General features: G+C 34.5%; 1 protein-coding gene across 5 annotated transcripts in view; it reads left to right on the top strand.

Moving 5' to 3' along the window:
- CLINT1 (clathrin interactor 1) overlaps positions 1–20,461 on the top strand; it is a 67,868-nt gene that overhangs the window by 38,498 nt on the left and 8,909 nt on the right. For all 5 annotated transcript variants that reach the window (XM_028166012.2, XM_007165533.2, XM_057541001.1 and 2 more), the window contains 6 exons: positions 291–387; positions 1,945–2,053; positions 3,006–3,170; positions 6,736–6,913; positions 10,487–10,733; positions 13,214–13,283. In XM_028166012.2, coding sequence (XP_028021813.1) covers positions 291–387; positions 1,945–2,053; positions 3,006–3,170; positions 6,736–6,913; positions 10,487–10,733; positions 13,214–13,283 — 866 coding nt within the window. The remainder of the gene's footprint in view (positions 1–290; positions 388–1,944; positions 2,054–3,005; positions 3,171–6,735; positions 6,914–10,486; positions 10,734–13,213; positions 13,284–20,461) is intronic.

The raw sequence follows: 20,461 nt of genomic DNA, 5'->3' as shown, positions 1-20,461 counted from the left end.
TGCATATAAAATGACTTAAAGCTAGGAAAATTTTTTCCTGATGAACATCTGGATGATTATGCCAGTGAATGAAGGCCTTGTAAAATATGATATTAATTAGTGGGACTTATGAATGTGCTCGATATTGTATAAAATATAAGAAAGACATTTTTAAGGAAGCATATCTAAATTTTTTTGAATTAAGCTTATTAATTTTTTTAAAGCTCTTTAGGAAAACACAGAACAAGCCTGCCATCTACTGTCAGAATTAACACACTGCAAACTCTTAAGGAAAATTATTCTTTTTTCAGGGCTACATTTATGTACGAACAATTTCCAGAACTTATGAACATGCTTTGGTCACGAATGTTAAAAGACAACAAAAAAAATTGGAGAAGAGTTTATAAGGTATGGGTTTTAGTCTGTATTTATTATTTGACACGTTGAAGACAAATGCTTGAAGTTTTAAGGTGTACATACATAAGTGATTATGAAGGATGTTGAATCCTAGAATAGAATATTCTAAAACATTAAAAGAAGTAGATTTGCTGTTTGTGTTCTGTTTTCTAGTCACCATAAACAACTCTTCATATATTTGTGCATGTCGAAAGTAATGAATCTATAGTAGTATGCATGTTTAGTGTATGAGCAGTTAAGATGAAAACCACCCATTCTAATATGGTTTGTCATCTCTACGTAAAAATTTGCTAGTATTATTACAGTATTGTGCACCAAAAATATGTGTTAAATTTAAGTATAACAAGAGATTCTAAAACATTAAAATTCTAACATTTTAAAATTTGCAAATATGTACTCTTTTGTTAGATTCTTTTCATTTAATACTGATCTCATCATATGTAGAATTCTAAAACAAGATAGTAATCTGTTCTTCCATCCCCACGATATTTTCTCACTGCTGAGAAAGTTTTTCTGTGCTTTCCAAAATGGTGTTATTATATTTATATTTGAAATTTTGAAAGCAATGTTTCTGGCTTTTAGTATTGAAAATCAATGCTTTATTTAGTTCCACGTTTTTGATGTTGTTTCTGAAAACATTCACTGTCATTCCTTTAGCTTATACAGTAGTAGTGATGAAATAGTTTAAATTTCTATAAATTAATTTTTTTTAATTAGAGCTTTTTGTTTGTTTTAATAATTCTTGGGTAAACTACTTTTTTAACGAATAAATTCCTGGTAGAATGAGGGTTTTTTGCCCCTCAGTTTCTTCAACCTAACTAGATTTTCATAGATCTTTATGTGAGGTTTGTTCCAAACAAAGTTAAGTTCAGAATTCATAATTCACTGGTTTTTAGTGTATTCACAAAGTTGTGTAGTAGTTACTAATGTCTAAACCAGAACATTTTCATCACCTCAAAAAGAAATCCCATAAACATTCTTTTCTCATATTTGTTGGCAGCAAGTTTTTTTTTCCTTTGATTCTTTTTTTTTTTTAACGTGTCAGCATAAATCACGTTTTTAGCAGAAAATATCTATATTTTCCAAAACAAGCAGCAAGTTTTTTAAACAAAAGCCACATCATAACCCTCCCAAATTAAATTTTATCCGGGAAAAATGCTGTGAGGTCATATAATTACCAAATAATTGTTCTCTTTAAACTGATGTTTCTAACACTAAAACTGAACCAGCTTTCTAAAAGCTTAGTGTTCATTTATATCATACATTCAGATATTTAACATCTAAGTTTTTTTTTTAATCTTTTGACACATGTATCCAGTGGACAGTTTATAATTACTACGCTTGGTATAAGAGGAACTTTAAATTGATACTATGAGTTTTTAACGGTACTTTTAAAGTCTAATGTAAGGTAAAGAACCCCACACACACATACACACACAAAGATTATTTATATGCTAATGTTAGAATTTTTTGTTTTTTTAGACATTTACCAGAGCTCTACCAGAATTTATTTCATTAAATCTCATTTGGTGCTTTGTATTTTTACAGTCATTGCTGCTCCTAGCTTACCTCATAAGGAATGGATCAGAGCGTGTTGTTACAAGTGCCAGAGAACACATTTATGATTTGCGATCCCTGGAAAATTACCACTTTGTAGGTGAGCAATAGAAAAACCTTATAAGCAAATTAAAACAGTAGTTGGAGTTGTCAGTCACCTGAACCAGCTTAGAAGCTTCTCCGCTCTAATTAGAATGTGACTGTTGCTGGTTGTGTGACGAGTGCAGAATCCAAGACGTGGGGCCCTAGAGTATTAATTAGTGAAGACAAGAACTTGCAGAAAAGACTGGCTAATAACAACAGAACCAACACAACATGAGTGTTCGGGTTTATATTAAAATATGCACTGGAGACTGGTCCCCTGTGGTGTCCATAAAGGAATAGCTTTAATCATATGGGAAGAAAAGGTTAGAGCTCCAAAACACACACATCTGTTTGAAGCTGGGGGTTTTTTTTCCTCCCACCAAATAATATTTACTGTGCAAAGGCAGCAAGGCCAGAGTGTGTTTTGAATGTGAAAGAGGATACAGAATGAACCACATTTCATTTTGTAGCATACCCCAGTTGAAAGCACTTTAAAAATTCAGTTTTTCAGCTACACTAAATCCTGGTAATTAGTGTTTCCAAACTTGTATTGGGGAGACGAAGGCGTTTGGGTGCTTTTCAGTCATTAAAATGTACGTTTTGTTTTGTTTTGTTAAAATGCCATAGAAAAAGAAAATAACATTTTTGGATATTAGTCCATTTTGTATGGTTATTGTTAGTAATCCTTTTTAGTGGATCTTTAATTGATTTTGCATAGAACCGTTATCTGTGGTCCTTTTTAGTTCATCTTTGCACTCTCTTATAAGGCAAAATTGCATCTCAAGACTTAGGATTTGATGAGGGAATGACAAAATTCAGTAACACAATTTGCCTCTTTTTATTCATTTTAAAATATTGAAGTTGGTTTCTTGTATTGAAATTTTCATGTCTTTTTTGTATGTGTTAAAGGGTTTGATACATATTAACTGAATTCTTAAGGTTTTGTTTCTCCCTTACCATCCTCACAGATGAGCATGGCAAGGATCAAGGTATAAATATTCGCCAGAAGGTGAAAGAATTGGTTGAATTTGCCCAGGATGATGACAGGCTTCGTGAAGAGCGAAAGAAAGCAAAGAAGAACAAAGACAAATATGTTGGGGTTTCCTCAGACAGTGTTGGAGGATTCAGATACAGTGAGTATCAAAGACAGACTGGCACCTAAGCATCAGTTTAGCTTCTTGGGTGTATTTTAAGAATCACTGCAATACAGAAGACAAAAATGCTATTTTGAATACATACAATACTGAGATATATGTAATACTCATTTTGGCTCCTGTAGATCTTAGGAATCTTCCTATTTTTTACTTTTGTGGTTCAAGAATATGATTTTAACCATTAAGCATTATTGAATGACCAAACTTTGAGTTGACATACAGAGAGTAAAATAGATATATGCCCTTTCCTCTTGGGGTTCCCATTCTAAGAAGAAAAAAGGATTTCTGTAACTTACCATGTAGAACATTAAAAAAAAAGTTTGATGAAGAGATTCATCCTCCTAGTTCAAAACCAGTTTAGTTCTATTTTTGGCCAAAAATAGAGCTACAGGTTAGTCCATCCTCAGTCTCTTTCCTTAATTAAGCACTGCGTTAATTTGACGTAGAAAAAGGTAACTGACAATACCATCAGTTTTTTGTCTAGGCCTATCACTGTATTGTTCCTAATGTATTTAAGAACAGCTAGAACATTCATCTCTCATGTTTATTTTATTTATTTATTTATTTCGTGAATTATATCTTAAATTTTATTTATTTATTTATGGCTGTTTTGGGTCTTCGTTTCTGTGCGAGGGCTTTCTCTAGTTGCGGCAAGTGGGGGCCACTCTTCATCTCAGTGCGCGGGCCTCTCACTGTCACGGCCTCTCTTGTTGCGGAGCACAGGCTCCAGACGCGCAGGTTCAGCAATTGTGGCTAACGGGCCTAGTCACTCTGCGGCATATGGGATCTTCCCAGACCAGGGCTTGAACCCGTGTCCCCTGCATTGGCAGGCAGATTCTCAACCACTGCGCCACCAGGGAAGCCCTCTCATGTTTATTTTTAATGTAATAATATGGTTTTCCTAAAATAGATCACTAGGTAGGTGCTTGAAACAGATACAGAAAATAAGAACTCTCTTTCACAGGATGTTCCTTTGGACTCGTTCCGTCTTCTGTGAACACTGACAGTCCCTTGTCATTTTGTATATACACAGACAGGCCAGTGCCACGTATACTTAGCAGCTGCATATTGGGGCTCTCTAACTGCCCCCCAACCATATCTAAGTTTGTTTATATTTGAATTATACTGAGATCTTGTAACTCCTTCATTGTAACTGTGTAAAAATCTTCTATTTCTTACCTTGCAAGTATCTATAAAATGTCTTCGCTCCTTTGCTCCTCTGCTTTCTTGCCCTCAAATTAAAAATACTGCACTTAATTGGTTGATGTTTCTAACAGCAGAAAAATTCCTTTTTTTAATGTCCCATATCACATTTAAGTCAGTTCTTGAATTGGGCAAAAATGTTTCTCTTAAATAAATCACATAAATATGTTTTGGAGTTTTTATTTGTTTAGGGGATTAAGAAGTCTTTTAATTATTTACCCAAGTTAATATTTTATTCTTTAGATTTTTCAAAGTAGCTTTAGCAGTTTAATGTGTTTTTGAGTAGGAAGAGCTGTTCTCCACTCCTTTCCTCATTCTACTTGCTAGTAGTCCTTTTTTTAATCAGCACAACATATAATTAGATGAATTTAGACAATTGAGTAAGTTTTTAGACTTAGAGTGAACTAATTACATCATCTGCATTAGAGATAGAGTTGAATGTCCTGTGTATCTGCATTGCCTTCTTTTATAAATTATTTTTAATGTTATATATATTATTCAGAGACTTAATCAACTTTAACTATTTTACATGCTTTTTATTTTGACGTTAGATAATGTTTTGCCAATATCCAGTATCTCTGGCACTCATTTAGTATGATGTCCACCGTGCTAATTTAGTTTTCATCTGCTTTCATTTATCCTGTAAATTTGTGTCTTTTCAAAGTCTAGTTCATCACATTGTTATTGAAGTGTACATATACATTGTTGGAGAGCCATTCAAAGTCTAGTTCATCACATTGTTATGAAGTGTACATATACATTGTTGGAGAGCCATTCATTTTTAATTTTTATTTTTTTTTTAAAATAAATTTATTTATTTATTTATATTTATTTTTGGCTGTGTTGGGTCTTCGTTTCTGTGAGAGGGCTTTCTCCATTTGCGGAGAGCGGGGGCCACTCTTCATCGTGGTGCGCGGGCCTCTTACCGTCGCGGCCTCTCCCGTTGCAGAGCACAGGCTCCAGACGCGCAGGCTCAGTAGTTGTGGCTCACGGGCTTAGTCGCTCCGCGGCATGTGGGATCTTCCCAGACCAGGGCTCGAACCCGTGTCCCCTGCATTGGCAGGCAGATTCTTAACCACTGCGCCACCAGGGAAGCCCCCATTCATTTTTATAATACCATCCTGGCTTAAATTTTGTCTAGAAAACATTTTGTTATGTTCTCTTTAAGTTGGTGGTCACTTTCAGGTTTAGTAGACGTATTTTTAAATCCTCAAACTCTCACAGAAAATTGTGGCTTTGCAGTTTTACTGAGTAATTCAGCAAAATGGTTTTGTTTGATCTCCAGAGGGCATGTATGCCATCAGAACTTGTTAACCAAAGTTTAAACAAAAGCTCAGTTATCTACCTTTTGATTATTTTGCTGTTTCCCGTTGGTCTTTCCTTTTTCTCTGCACCCTGCCTTAGTTTTCGGTCTTCTTTTTAACCACACGTGATTTTTCTGCACCTTGTACTCTTGGCTCTTAAGCTGAGTTTGGACATGGAAATGTAAAAGGCTCCATTTAGTGCCTGTGATTCCTATCTCTTCTTTAGGCCCTCAAAGTCAAGGACTAAAACAAATCTTGACATTTTGGGGCTTTTTTTCACTGCCAGTGATCTACTATCTTCATTATCAAATTCACACAGAGGCTCCCTAGGTTTTGCCAGTCCCAGCATAATGTTTGGACTTGGTGTTTGAATAGATCATCACTGTTCTGAACTGCTTGAGCATATTTCATGATTCTAGTCTGTATAGTTTTTGGTAGTTAGAATATTCTTTTCTTTTTAAAATAATTGAAGGGTGCTTTCCCATGCCATGAAGTACATTTATTTTTCTAGTTTGATGGTAAAGAATGACAGTTATGAGTCTTTACAGTATATTGGGATATGTAGCATTCAGAGTAGTGTTTCCTATAGTTTGTGTTTTGTAAGAGATTGTTGCTTTCCAATGCTTTTCTAATAATTGAAAAACCATTAAGAAATGGGAATGAAATATAATACATTAAGTGACTTTTGTGAAAACAAAAGATTTCCATTTCTCTTTTGCTTATATAGCTTGTGTTGGTTTTTGTGTTTTCCTCTACTCCTTTCAGCAGCCCTTAAGAACTTCCTGATATGCTGTGCTGTGCATTAAGGTTGTGTTAGTTTTCATAAACAAAAGCTTTTGAATCTGCATTCCTGCCACTTAATGACTGGCACTACATGCTGTGCCTTGCTGTAATTGTGTTGATTCAGCACTGTGGGAGCTTTCTGTTTTCCTTTGAAAACTGTTTTATTATGAGGAAAAGCTTCAGAAATAAGGACTATAGACACCTTTTGAGTTTAATGTCCTTAGAGTTGCTTCTCTTTTTAATGCTTTATATAGGTGAAAGATATGATCCTGAGCCTAAATCAAAATGGGATGAGGACTGGGATAAAAACAAGAGTGCTTTTCCATTCAGTGATAAATTAGGTGAACTGAGTGATAAAATTGGAAGCACAATTGACGACACCATCAGCAAGTTCCGGAGGAAAGATAGAGAAGACTCTCCAGAAAGATGCAGGTATTAACACTTTGTCTCCTGGGTCTCTTGGAAAGGGTACTGAATTGACACAGCTGGGTCTTGGGTTTTTTTGTTTATTTGTTTTGGGTGTTGGCATTATCTGAAATTCAGCTTTATTTGTTTGTTTCTTTAATAGATTTTATTTTTTAGAGCAATTTTAGCTTCACAGAAAAATTGTGCATAAAGTACAGGGAGTTGCTACATAACCCGACCTCTCTGAGTGCAAAAATACATGCACACACACACAGTTTCTCCTGTTATTAACATCTTGCATTAGTGTGGTACATTTATTAACAATTGATAACCAATATTATTAACTAAACTCTTCAGTTTGCATTAGGGTTTACTGTGTTGTACAGTTGACAAATGCATAGTATCCACCGTTACAGAACCATACAGAGTAGTTTCACTCCCCTAAAAATGCCTTGTGCAAAAATATGGAACAATTCATGAATTTGCGTGGGGGCAGGCTAATCTAGTTCCTGACGCGGGATTGAACCGAGACCATGGCAGTGAAAGTGCCAAGTCCTAACCACTGGACCGCCAGGGAATTCCCAGGTCATGCGAATTTTCGCTGTATTGTTCCAGTTTTAGTATATTTGCTGCTGATTTATACATATATATAGTGTGTGTGTGTATTTACACACATACACATCATATATACAGTGCAGCTGTTTATAAGATGCTATGTCAGACATTATTTGCATTTAGTATTGACATACTTTCCTTGTCTGTGTCCATTTATTTCTAAAATTGATCACATTTCCTGTATGTTTTTATTCAGGCCATTTATTGGAATTTTTTTTCCCAGTAAGAACTTTGACAGCTTATTTTGCAATTGGGCATCTGATGATCCAGGGATCTAAGGTATTGCTGAGGGATAATGAAGTTTATTATTTTATTAGATTTAAACAAAAGTTAGGGGTTTGAAAATTCTTCCTGTGACATTTCATTAAGATTCTGTGCCAGTTTATACCAGAAAAAAAAAATCCAGATGGATATTTGGACTAAAATGTTTTCGAGTGTGACCTATATTTTCATAGATTACATTTTCTAATGTTGGGGTATTTGTATTTAGTTTTACATAGAACAGTACTAGGAACCTTTTAGCATTCACTTTTTCTTACCTACCAATATAACTATTAACTAGTTTTTCTGCCAGTTATAAGGGCAGTATATGTAGCACTTAATTTGCAAAGCAAGTTTTATAAGATATTTGTCATTTGTGCCTCACTGTATCTCTATTGGATAGTCTAGAGCAAGGATTTTACCATTATTTTTTGGGAGTAAGAACTGAAGCCCAATCAGGCTGTGTGGAACTTGCCTAAAGTAACACAGAGATGCAACCAAAACTTCAAGTGAGTTCTTGTAACTAAGTATCATCTCTTTTTCTCTTATAAAAAAATCTTAACAGTTCAGATTTAGGGGTCATTAAAAAGAAATAAAAATAATAGTTTTGAAACTATTCAGATTCTAAAATATTTTAGTGTCTTCTCAGTATGTTTCCATATTTATTAAATCTGTGGAATTCCTGTCTGTTTCTGGAATATGATCTTTGAAGAACCAGAATTTATTTTTAATACTTTGAATATATTTTACAACTATATTTCTAGCTCTTTTATACTGAAAGTGTATGCGTATGGCAATAATAAATAACTAAACTTTGGAAAACGATGCCTACCTCAAATACTCTGTGCTGTTTTTCCCTCTTTAATGTTCTTGTGGCCTTTGTGTTCACACTTTTGGTTTGACTTAAAACATAGTGGCCACATATTCTGTTGCTATTTCCTGAAGAAGTATGGGAATCAGGTAGGTAGGCTGGTTAGAAATCTAACTATGTACCTTCTTGTTTTGTTACTTTCTCTTCTTTGCCCTCCACCCTCAATTTTTCCTTCCTTGCTTTGTCTTCCTATTCTTTTTTTTTTTTCCTGTTTCTCCCTTGATTTTTTCTTTTCTACATTTGCCTCTAAGACAGGGTCTGCTAGCGTTCCTAAATCTTTTATATATTCAGGTTTAAAAGAGTGAAAATGTAGTGTATGTTATTTGTTTTAGTAACTAAAGAGCAAACCAGGGACTTACATCTTGGAGTATTTGTGAGAGAAGAATAGATTTTTAGACAAAGTTGCATGGGACCTATCTGGCATGTTATCAGAATTTTAGACTTATTAGCTCATTATTAGATTCAGGAATTCTTGAACATTGATCATATATGAAGCTTTCATTTCATTGTGTGCTACTCAAGTTTACATTCTCACCTTGTAAAGAAATTATCTTGCACTGTAATCAAATTGGACATCAGAAAGGTAAGAAATTTCAGTCTTAGATATAGGACTGATGGTGGGAATTTTTAGGTCATTTGTTGCTGAGAAATTAGTAAGTGACAAAGGGGTTTTGAACACTTGATCAGAACTTGCAGATTCCCTAAAATGTTTATAGATAAAAATACATTTAACCCCTTTGCTCAGTGTGGGAAGCCATTCTTCTTGATTCTTGATTTGTACAGGTTCCAAATTGATTTATATTTCAGTAGAAATTGCTTTAGATTAGTCCGAGTTAAATTGCATCAGTAATAATAGTCATAGTTTTAAGGAGAATTTTAAGTATTTTACTTCAGAATATTTATAATTTAAACCACCTACTCTGAAATTAAGAAATAGTAAGTAATGGAACGTATTTCAGGCAATTTCTCTCTCTGTCCTACTTGCACCAGAAAAAAAAACCCAATGCGTCATTACTGGAGAGCACACTAGTACTGACATTTTTAATTTGGGGCATATGAAAAACACAGTTCTTTTACTCATTCTGTATTTTTTTCCTTTTGCATGTTAAGAAGAAGAAAAAATCTTTGAATGTGCCTGAAAAGGAATTCTTTTAAAATATTTTAAATATATTTAAATTTTCTGTAAAGCAATTTTCTTAGTTTTGTAAAAGTTTGATCTCGTGATTCTATATAGTAAAATAGAGCACAGTTCTTGTAAAGTGTGTGTTACCTCATTTTTCTGCATTTACAGATGAGAGTTTAATCATTTGAATGCAGATAGGATAATATTTAAAAGATATCCATTGAAATTATAGTATTTTATTATATATTTACATTAGTATATGAGTCAGTGACAGAATCTTGTTATATAAATGGAACTGTAGTTGTTGCACACAGTCCATTTCAAGAAAATGGTTATCAAATGCAGCTATTTGAGCTCCTAGGCTCTAATCAGTTGATTCTGATATGATAATAACCCTGCTATTTTATTTTTTAATTAAGCTTTAAATCTATAATAAATGAGCACTTGAATTATTTCAGGCTTTTTTATTTGTACACATTTATGTAAATACTTTTTTGTAGCAGTATTTTAGACTTACCTGGGGAATTTGATGGGTTCCCACTTCTGCTCCCCAGTGCATACATATGATTATTCAGGTAGCTTAGATAACATTCTCTTGATCCCTGTCAAATAGTCAAAGTATGGAATTTGGAGTTACTGCATTTGAAATTCTTTAGCTCAAATCACTGAGGGCTCCATTTTAAAGTAATCCCTAGTCTTATTATTTTCCTTCATTTTTAATATCTTTTAGTGACAGTGATGAGGAAAAGAAAGCAAGAAGAGGCAGATCTCCCAAAGGTGAATTCAAAGATGAAGAGGAGACTGTGACGACAAAACATATCCATATCACACAGGCCACAGAGACCACCACCACAAGACACAAGCGCACAGCAAATCCTTCCAAAACCATTGATCTTGGAGCAGCAGCACACTACACGGGGGACAAAGCAAGTCCAGATCAGAATGCTTCAGCTCATACACCTCAGTCTTCAGTTAAGGTGGGAATGGCACGAGTTTACACATTATACACAGTTTTATTCTTATAAATTACTTTTAGAATTACTGCATTAGTAGGCTCAGGCATTTCTAGGTAATCATATTAATTATTAGATCATCTGGCATGTATTACTCAGTCATTAATAATAAGAAATCTCTTTGGAGGAAGAAACCTGTCCAATTGCTGAATGATTATCTATGCACTTTCTATGAAAATAGTAATAACACTCTTGGTTCATTTGGGAAAGGTTGTGAATCAGAATGTAGTGCATCTGTTTCCTTCTAGACACCACCACTGGTACCAAGTGTGAGATTCACTAAGGAAAACATGGTAGTGTTTGGAAGTTGTAAGAAATGACCACTTGTATATATGACAAGTAGTTATATAGCGGAATTGGTCTTGTTTAATACAGAGATCGTTCCTGTGAAAAGGAGGTTTATTTGCCCTGTGGTCAGTATTGATCAGTAGCAGCACTAATTCTTGTACTGTCTTCACTTTTTATTCACCACAGAAATGAAATCCACCTGCTAGATACCTGGCTGCAAGCTAGTCTTTTGGACAGAAATTTGCCTAAGAGAGAGGAGGTTTGCCCCGAAAGCCTCAATAGTTGTTCTGTTACTCTCCCCCAACTAGTATTCACCCAGCTTGTATCTTTGCATCAAATGTAGCTGAAAGCTAGGGAAAATAGTTTTCTAATGTATCTTGCAAATTGCAGGTGACTCTAAAAATAAAGCTAGTCCTACTTAGTGTCAAGAACTGTGTCAAGTTTTCCCACATATCTTCTGGTGTATAATTTCACCCATATTGTGCTCTTTTTAGTTTTGACAAAAACCTCAAAATTATAACTCAACTAGTTGTAGTTAAAAAGGGGAAATGGATGTGTTATTTCCTTGTGGTCTTAGTTTTCTCCTGCTGTGGATACAGTTAGCTTACTGATGACTGTCTTAAGATCTGGTAGATAGTCATAATTAAAACCCAAATAATACATGATGGCTGTTATATGGAGAGTTCATTTATGGTTGCATGGGGAAAGTCATCCAACCTATATAATTCTTTTTAACAGTAAACTGAGACTTTTATATCTTAAAAGGATTTTAAATATCAATTTGTAGTACAGCCTGAATGTATGTCACTGCCATAAATATTTTAAATTTATAGTGTAAGCTTTTTGACTTTGTTTTTTTTTTTTAAATGTATATACAAGTATTTTCATTGTGGCATTTCTTCTTTTTTTTTTTTTTTTTAATTTTTTTATTTATCTATTTATGGCTGTGTTGGGTCTTTCGTTTCTGTGCGAGGGCTTTCTCTAGTTGTGGCAAGCGGGGGCCACTCCTCATCGCGGTGCGCGGTCCTTTCACTGTCGCAGCCTCTCTTGTTGCGGAGCACAGGCTCCAGACGCGCAGGCTCAGTAATTGTGGCTCACGGGCTGAGTTGCTCCGCGGCATGTGGGATCTTCCCAGACCAGGGCTCGAACCCGTGTCCCCTGCATTGGCAGGCAGATTCTCAACCACTGCGCCACCAGGGAAGCCCCTGACTTTGTTTTTATTACCAAAAAAATGCATAGAACTCTGTGAAGTTCTCGTCAAGTTACTCAGCTGCTTCAGATCTCTTTCAACCTCAAGGCCTTTTTGAACCACAGTATATAGTGTTTTAATCTTCAAAGCTCAAATTAACATGCCTAGGAATTTACAGTGTTTTCCTATTGCCTAGCACTTCTGTTCTAATTTAACATGTATGTATTGAACATACAGGACCTATGCATTAGGGTGCTTAGAACTATGTATAAGAGAAAAATTATATAACAACTCCAGCCCCACAGTTTGGGAACTAAATATAAAACAGATGTCAAGGTATATCAGACCAACATGGAATTATACTGACCTGTATGGTATACAAACAGTGTTGCTAAAGTTCACAGAATCATAAAATTTTAGAGCTAGGTAGGATGTTGGCCTCCAATCCAGTAGATCTCAGACCTTCTTATGCATTGGAATTACTAAAGGAGCTTTGTAAGACTGTACAGACCAAGATCCCAACCTGGGCAATTATGATTCAGTATGTTGTGATGGAGCTGGGCATATATATTTCTTTAATGCTTCTCAGGTGATTCTGTGTTAAGATTTGAGTGGGATCTGGAAGGTATGTTTTTTCAGAGTGAAATGCAGTAAGAAATGAGAAAGTAACCCAGGAACAGTGGACATGCCTAATCTTGTCTGATCTCCGAAAAGAAGTGAGTTAAGGAAAAGAGGAGTGTGGATGTTAGGGACTTTTACAATGCTAGGAATAGAATACTTTAAAAATACTATCTCTCCATAAGGAGTCAAGGTCACTTCTCTTTTTTCAGAAAAGGAAATCTACCTTTATTAAGATAATTACAGGTATTTGTGTCTCAGTTGGGAATTACAGATAAGTAGAGCAGATTTTTAAAAAAAATAGTAGAAATATGTTTTCTGAGCTTATTAGTTCTGTGTGTGTTTTCAGACTTCAGTGCCCAGCAGCAAGTCATCTGGTGACCTTGTTGATCTGTTTGATGGCACCAGCCAATCAACAGGTAAGCTTCCACATTGGCTTTTTCTTTTGATCGATAGAATTCTTGGTTTCAGAGTAATTTTTTTTAATGGCAAATAAAAGATGGAATGAAAATTTAAAAAAAAATTTTTTTGCATTAGATTTATTTTTAATGTGAAATTAATTCACTTTGAGCATTATTTGGGAGGAAGTGTTTAATTGCCTAAAATAAGGAAGGTGAGCGCTTAAATATTTGACTGATAATTCAGTGATCTCTCTCAATTTCTTTAGCACTGAGTATTTGGGGTCGCTTTGCTTTTTCTGTAAGCGAAATGTACTGCTCTGCCCATTTCACTGTCTTTCCATAAATCTTAATTCTGGCTGTCAAACTACCCACGCCTAGAGTTCATTTAAACTTTTCATTCATTTATTCACTAAACATTTATCGAACCAGACACTGGCCTGGGTGCTTGCGGTATAATGCTTAGTAAAACAGTTCTTGCCCTCGTGGGAAGGTCAAGTGGAGGAAGTAATCATTAATCAAAGAGTCACAAATAGTTACCTAGTTACAAACATACAGAGTGCTTTGGAGGAAAGGGGCATTCTGTGAAAGTGTGACATATTTTAAAGAGGGCTGGAGCAAAAGCATAGTCCATTTACCAAGATTTTCTCACAGAGAAGATTAACGATTTCTTCAGTTTGATGTCCAATACGTGCTAGATTTTTTTTTGAGTAATTCCCTATAAATTGTTTTCAAGAAAATTGATTATTTTAGGTTGCATTTGATGATTATGGAGTCGTAATAAACTGTACTGCAAGTCAAAACAGCTTAAGAAATAAAACTTATGTTTAAAGTTCATTTCACATTAAAATGTAACTGACGAGATTGGCATAGAAATAATGTCAAAGTAAATCTGTTGTTTCTAGTTGTGTAATAATTTTTCAAAACTGAATTGTTTTAAAATTTACATTAGTGTTTATGATGAAAATTACTTCTCACTGATAGTTTAGTACATATGATTAATTTAAAGTCTATTATTTTCTCCCTCTCCTTGCCTACTATCATAAAATTAATTCTTAGACTAGGTGTGAACTTACTAGGGTGTCTGGTTCAATCCAATTTCTGAGATTCTTCAATTCCCACTCCCTTTTTTCTGTAAATGTAACTGTTCGTAAAATTATTCCTTAAACTCTATTGAACTGTCATGCCCAAGTTTGCAAACAACTACATTAGTTGTTTAACAATTTATGTGCTGTCTTTTTGTATGTTGAAGATTTTAATAGTAGTATTAACTGGTAGTTAGCACGTAGTCATATAATACAGATTTAGTGTCACAGAATATCAACTATTTTGGATTTCCTGGTATGAAATATTAAAGAGCCCCTTTCATGCATCTGTGAAAATTTTTAATGGAGCAATCAGAGAAGAATTAACTAGGAAGGTCAGATGAGTGAATCTAACTTTTTTCCTCGGTGTTAGCAAGATTGCTTTGAACAGAGAGAATTATTAAATACCAGCATGCTTCCTTTGCTTGGCAAGAAACCTTTGAGTGGTTTTTCTTCTCCAGTGCAAGCAGTAGATTGGCTAATTAAATAGAAGTAGCAATTAATATTAATACAGTAATTGAGACAAAGTCTGAATGAAATCTGGAATATTTCTTGCCTTAATTTTTTTATCTTGATATTTTCTAAAAACCAACTGAAAGTGGGTTGACATCATAATTTTTTTTTAAATTGTTCACTGTTTATTATTACGGTCACTCTTTTTTTTTTAATAATTTTTTTTTTTTTTTGTGGCTGCGTTGGGTCTTCGTTGCTGCGTGCGGGCTTTCTCTTGTTGCCGCGAGCGGGGCCTGCCCTTTGTTGAGGTGTGCGGGCTTCTCGTTGCGGTGGCTTCTCTTGTTGCGGAGCACACGGGCTCTAGACATGCGGGCTCAGTAGTTGTGGCACGTGGGCTTAGTTGCTCCGCGGGCTTAGTTGCTCCGCGGCATGTGGGGTCATCCCGGACCAGGGCTCGAACCTGTGGTCCCCTGCATCGGCAGGAGAATTCTTAACCACTGCGCCAGCAGGGAAGTCCCCATAATTATTTTTTAAAGTTCTCTCCTATTTGAAACAGTTTGTTTAACCAGTTTGTGTAGAACCCCCTCCAATCAGTAAGATGAATTTCATTACCATGAATTTCTATTTAAATATTTTAGTAATAATATATTTTAAATTGAATTCAGCAGTGGAGAAAAAAATTGGATGTTAAATCTTTAGCACCTACATGTAAGAAAGTCTAAGAATCTACCATATTAGCATTGCTATTTGGTATGCCATTTGGGTGTCATTTACCATATGTGCCTATATTTATAATACTGCTGTCATGCAAGTAATATGGACATGAACTGTAAACCTAAGCAGATACAGCTTCTGTACCGTTCACCAGATAAATGTCTCCTTGGAGAAAATGCTCAGATTTTCTTTTTTTATGTGTTATTTCATCCTTTTTGTTAGCATCTTCAGAAGTATATGTGGTAAAATCATAGTGGAATATCAACCAAGTTTAAAAATACACATGTGAAACCCATTCATCAAGATTTTCTTGAGACTGTGATGATAAATGTCCCACTCTGGTGATGTTCTTTTATAATCTGTACTCAAATGATACTTTGGTGACATTTATATATAGTATGTTTCTAAGTAAACATTTTTTAAATGAATAATAATGTATTTAGAAAATAAGCCAGTTACAAATATAATGCCAAGAACCATTCCATTTCATTTTTAGTATATCTCGTCTTCAAAGTTTTCGTTGTCTCCTTTGTCCCTTTTGTAATTAAGGAATTTAGGTCTTGATTAACATACTACTACATAAGTTGTTTCTAGTACAATGAATGAGGTTGAAGAGAAAATATAAAGACTTTACAAGGCTTGCAATATCTTTTGATTTTTTTGGTTGTTAAAAAATATTTTTTAAGATTAACGTGTATCAAATCCAAAATGTTCATTACATTTACATTTGAACCTGTTGCCCTGTACTCCGTTATCACTAAAGTTAGTTGAGGATATTTACATGGATGTGAGCCACCTTGTTATAGCCAAGTTACTGGTTATTACAACCCAACTTATATATTAGAATTTTCATGGGCGTCGTCTCTAGTTTAACCTAAGTTTACTAAGAATAAAATGTTTTACCATATTCTGTTTTAACTCATTAAAAGTAGTGCGTGCTCATTTTAGAAATTTTATGGAAAAAAAGTACTTCACTGTAACTTAGGTGCGTAAAGTTAACTATTAATAATTTTGGTGAATAGTCTTTCTTTGAACATTTTCTATATAATCAGTCAATATAGTTAAGCATTTATTTTTTTTTTTCCACAACTCACACACTGTATTTTATTTTATTTTATTTTATTTATTTTTTTTTTTTAAAGAATGAAAGGTGATCAGATTAAATCTTTAACTTTTAGGTTTTTATTTATTTATTTATTTTTGGCTGTGCTGGGTCTTCGGTTCGTGCAAGGGCTTTCTCTAGTTGCGGCAAGTGGGGGCCACTCTTCATCGCGGTGCGGGGACCGCTCTTCATCGCGGTGCGCGGGCCTTTCACTATCGCGGCCCCTCCCGTTGCGGGGCACAGGCTCCAGACGCGCAGGCTCAGCAGCTGTGGCTCACGGGCCCAGCTGCTCCGTGGCATGTGGGATCTTCCCAGACCAGGGCTCGAACCCGTGTCTCCTGCATTAGCAGGCAGATTCTCAACCACTGCGCCACCAGGGAAGCCCACACACTGTATTTTATTTTTACAAAAGATAAATAAACTGACACCAAGCATTGTAAATTAAGCATTTATTATGTTGAAAATCTTTTTCAGGCTTCTAGATAAAGATTTTATTGTTATTATATTTTTTTGTAAACTCTTTTTCATCTAAAATCTCATGACCATTTCCTTATTATAGTTGGTATTTTACAGACCTTTTAATTGCTTTATAATCTTAACATTGTGTAAATATGCTGTAAGTTACTGCACCAGTCAGCCTCTTATTTTTTGGACATTAGGTTTTGATTTGTTTCCAAACTTCTCTCTGTTATAAAGTAGTGAAGTAGCATCTTTCAAAATTTTCCATTTTGGTAAGGAGAAAATAATATTTCATTCTATTTTGCATGTGTTCGATGACTGACTTTGAAACTTTTCATGCTTTTATATTGCTAGTTGTAACTTGTCTATTCATGTCCTTTGTCCTTTTTTTTTAAATTGGGGTTGTTTATCCTTATCGATTTTTTAAAAAACTTATTTATATTAGGTTTTCATCATATATTTACAATTTTTTGCATTTTGTCATTTCTTTTAATTTTGTATTTATTAGAATTCCTCATGCAAAAGTTTTCATAGTGTAATCTAGATTAAATTCTTCGTTAAAGAAAATTTCCATTTATAGTTAAAGCACTGTCTAGTTCAGCTATATTTTTCCTGTTCACAGTGTTGCTTTGGAAAATACATGTTCCCAGCTGGTGATTGTAAATAACCTCCTTGCTTCCCTGAAAAGGCAGATGGAAATGGTTCATTTATAATGACACCTCTCATGTGGGAATCTTGAAGGATAGCTCTTATTGTGAAATTTAGCAGTCTTCCACATGCAGCAATTTTTGGTAGACTCTTATTTAAATTCCCTTAGATAGAAGTTATCTGGGAAAAATGCTTAAGTATAGAAAATGTCTGTTAAATGTAAGGCATTGGTATGCATAACATCATGCATATAGATGTGGATAGTCCCTCCTAGGAGGGAGAAGCTTTTCCTAAATGAAATAAGAGATTTTTAATTTCTGAGATAGTTTCCAAAGTTGAGGATCACATTATGTAAAACACACTAGAAGTATAATCTGTGGCACTTCAGAAGATGGAGAAAAGTTAAATCCTTTTCAAGGAAAGGTGGCTTCTATTTGTAAAATACTTATGTGTGTGTTTCCACTCTTTTACCTCCAGTGTTCTTAAATTAGTCATGTTTGAAATTAAACTCCCTGTAGTGTGGATGGAGAGAATAATAATATTTGCTATAGACAAGTTATGAACATAGTATAATTTTAGCTTAGGTGTTAGAAGGTAGAGCAATAGAATAACTAAATAGATAATTATTTGAAATATTAAATTCAGGATATGACAAAAATAAAATATGTCACCCAGTTTGAAGATGTGATTCACAGTATTCAGTGCTATACTCCACAGCATGAATTTTCTTTGTAGCCCAGACTGGATAAGATTTGAAAATTCCGAACTTATTTGGCATAATAAATTACATATTGATGTTTATTCACTGCTTGGATGAAGAAAATGAAAATAATCTCCTATTTTCAAATCCCTTAGTGTTATAATAAAAGATTAACTATGATTCTGTTACCTAACAGTATTCTTTGATCAATATTTTTAACATGGAGTATTACAGAAGACACACTTATGAATATTAAGCAGCAACTGTTCACACCATTGATTTCCCCGCTAGATTTTATTAATATATATGTGCTTGTTTATATAGTTTAAAAATATAGCTCATTGATCTTTTGTACCTATCGTCACATTTATTATGACATATGTACCTTTAAAGAAGAGAAAAATCACTGTGATATTTTCCTTTGGATAAAGCAAAAGCAGACATATGAGCTGTAGTTGTTGCTAGGAGTAGAGAACCTTGGCCTTGGTGGAAGTTAGTTCACGGTGAGTGAGTATATATGTGAATATGTGCATCTGTAATGAGGTGAAGGAATAAGGAATTTGTTAGGCCTGCTGATAGTTGACTGCAGTAAATGTGCGTTAAAAAGAAATACCAAGTTCACCTGTGTCAGAAACTGATTTGTTCCTTTTATTACTGCTGGCTATTTATTAAGAAGGGGAGATGGTTCTAGTTTAATTAACCCAGTTGAGTGTAGCAGATGGGACAGAATGTCTTGCAGCGATAAGACAATTCAGAAATGGCACCAGATGTTGGAAGCTGTCCCTGGTGGTATTTGAGTGCAGCCCAGATGTTCCAGTCCCACCTGGCTAGTTTCTAAGCACTGCAGGCTAAGCAGCTGTGATGTAACCTATATAATGTTCACATAACACTAAAAGCACTATAATTGAACTGCCGCTCTAAATTTCTAAGGTTGTGACTCTTAAGAGGTGAAATCTTTAAGGACAAAAATAAGGACAACTATTTAAGGTTTTAGATCCTTTGACTATTGCTGTTTCATTGATAACTGAATTGAGGAGAAGTGGAATATAAAATTTAACATAATGTTACTGTTCAAATTATAGATAAAAGTAAATATTCTTACCTATTTAGTGTTTACAGATGAAAATTTTTATGAGAATGTGATGTTATGCATGCAGATTGATCTGCAGCCTTATGATTTGAATCTCACCCCTTTAAAAACACCAGTCTGGAAGTAGCAAAAAGCTACTGGGTTTTTTCCCAAGGATTAAAAATGAAAGTATTTTGCAAATAATTGCAAGTAAACAATAGGAAAAAATAGTCCACCTAAATCATTGCATTCATTTTTCTTCCTATAGCTATTAACACTGATTTCTATGCAGATCAACTTCAAGGGTTTTTGGGGGTTTTTTTTTCCCTTTTATTTAAAAAAAAGTCAAACTGCAGAAAATTGGTCACATTTTCTTTGTCTCTCTCTAGTTCTTTTTTGGTTTTGTTTATTTATTGTGCACCGTTTGAGAGAGAATTGCAAACATCATGACATTTTGCCCCTAAAATACTTCAGCGTATATCTCCTTAAAACAAGGACATTCTCCTTCACAATCATAATATAATTATCATACTTGGGGAATTTAACATTAAAACAGTATTGTTGTATAATAGACCATATTCACATTTCCCTAGTGTCTCAATTACATCATTTCAGTATAGCACTTACTTAAATATCCAGAGTCCAGTCAGGGATCACCCATTTCATTTACTTGTCATGTTTCTTTAGGCTTCTTTAATCTGGAGTGGTCCCAGTCTTTGTCTTTTATGATGACATTTTCTGAAGAGTCTTGAGAGCTGTTTTACAGAATGTCCCTCAGTTTGTATTTGTCTGATTCATTCTTCATGATTGGAGTCAGGTTAAATATTTTTGGGAAGAATTTGAGTGATGATCTCTTTTTTAGTCCCTTTATATTAGAAGACCCATGAGTGCTATTTTGTCCGATTATTAGTGACATTAAGTTTGAGCACTTGTTTAAGGTGGTATCCATCTGATTTCTGCACTGTAAAA

Source organism: Balaenoptera acutorostrata, chromosome 2 (genome assembly GCF_949987535.1).
Source record: "Balaenoptera acutorostrata chromosome 2, mBalAcu1.1, whole genome shotgun sequence".
NCBI lineage: Eukaryota > Metazoa > Chordata > Mammalia > Artiodactyla > Balaenopteridae > Balaenoptera > Balaenoptera acutorostrata.
This window is presented reverse-complemented; position numbering and strand designations above follow the sequence as displayed.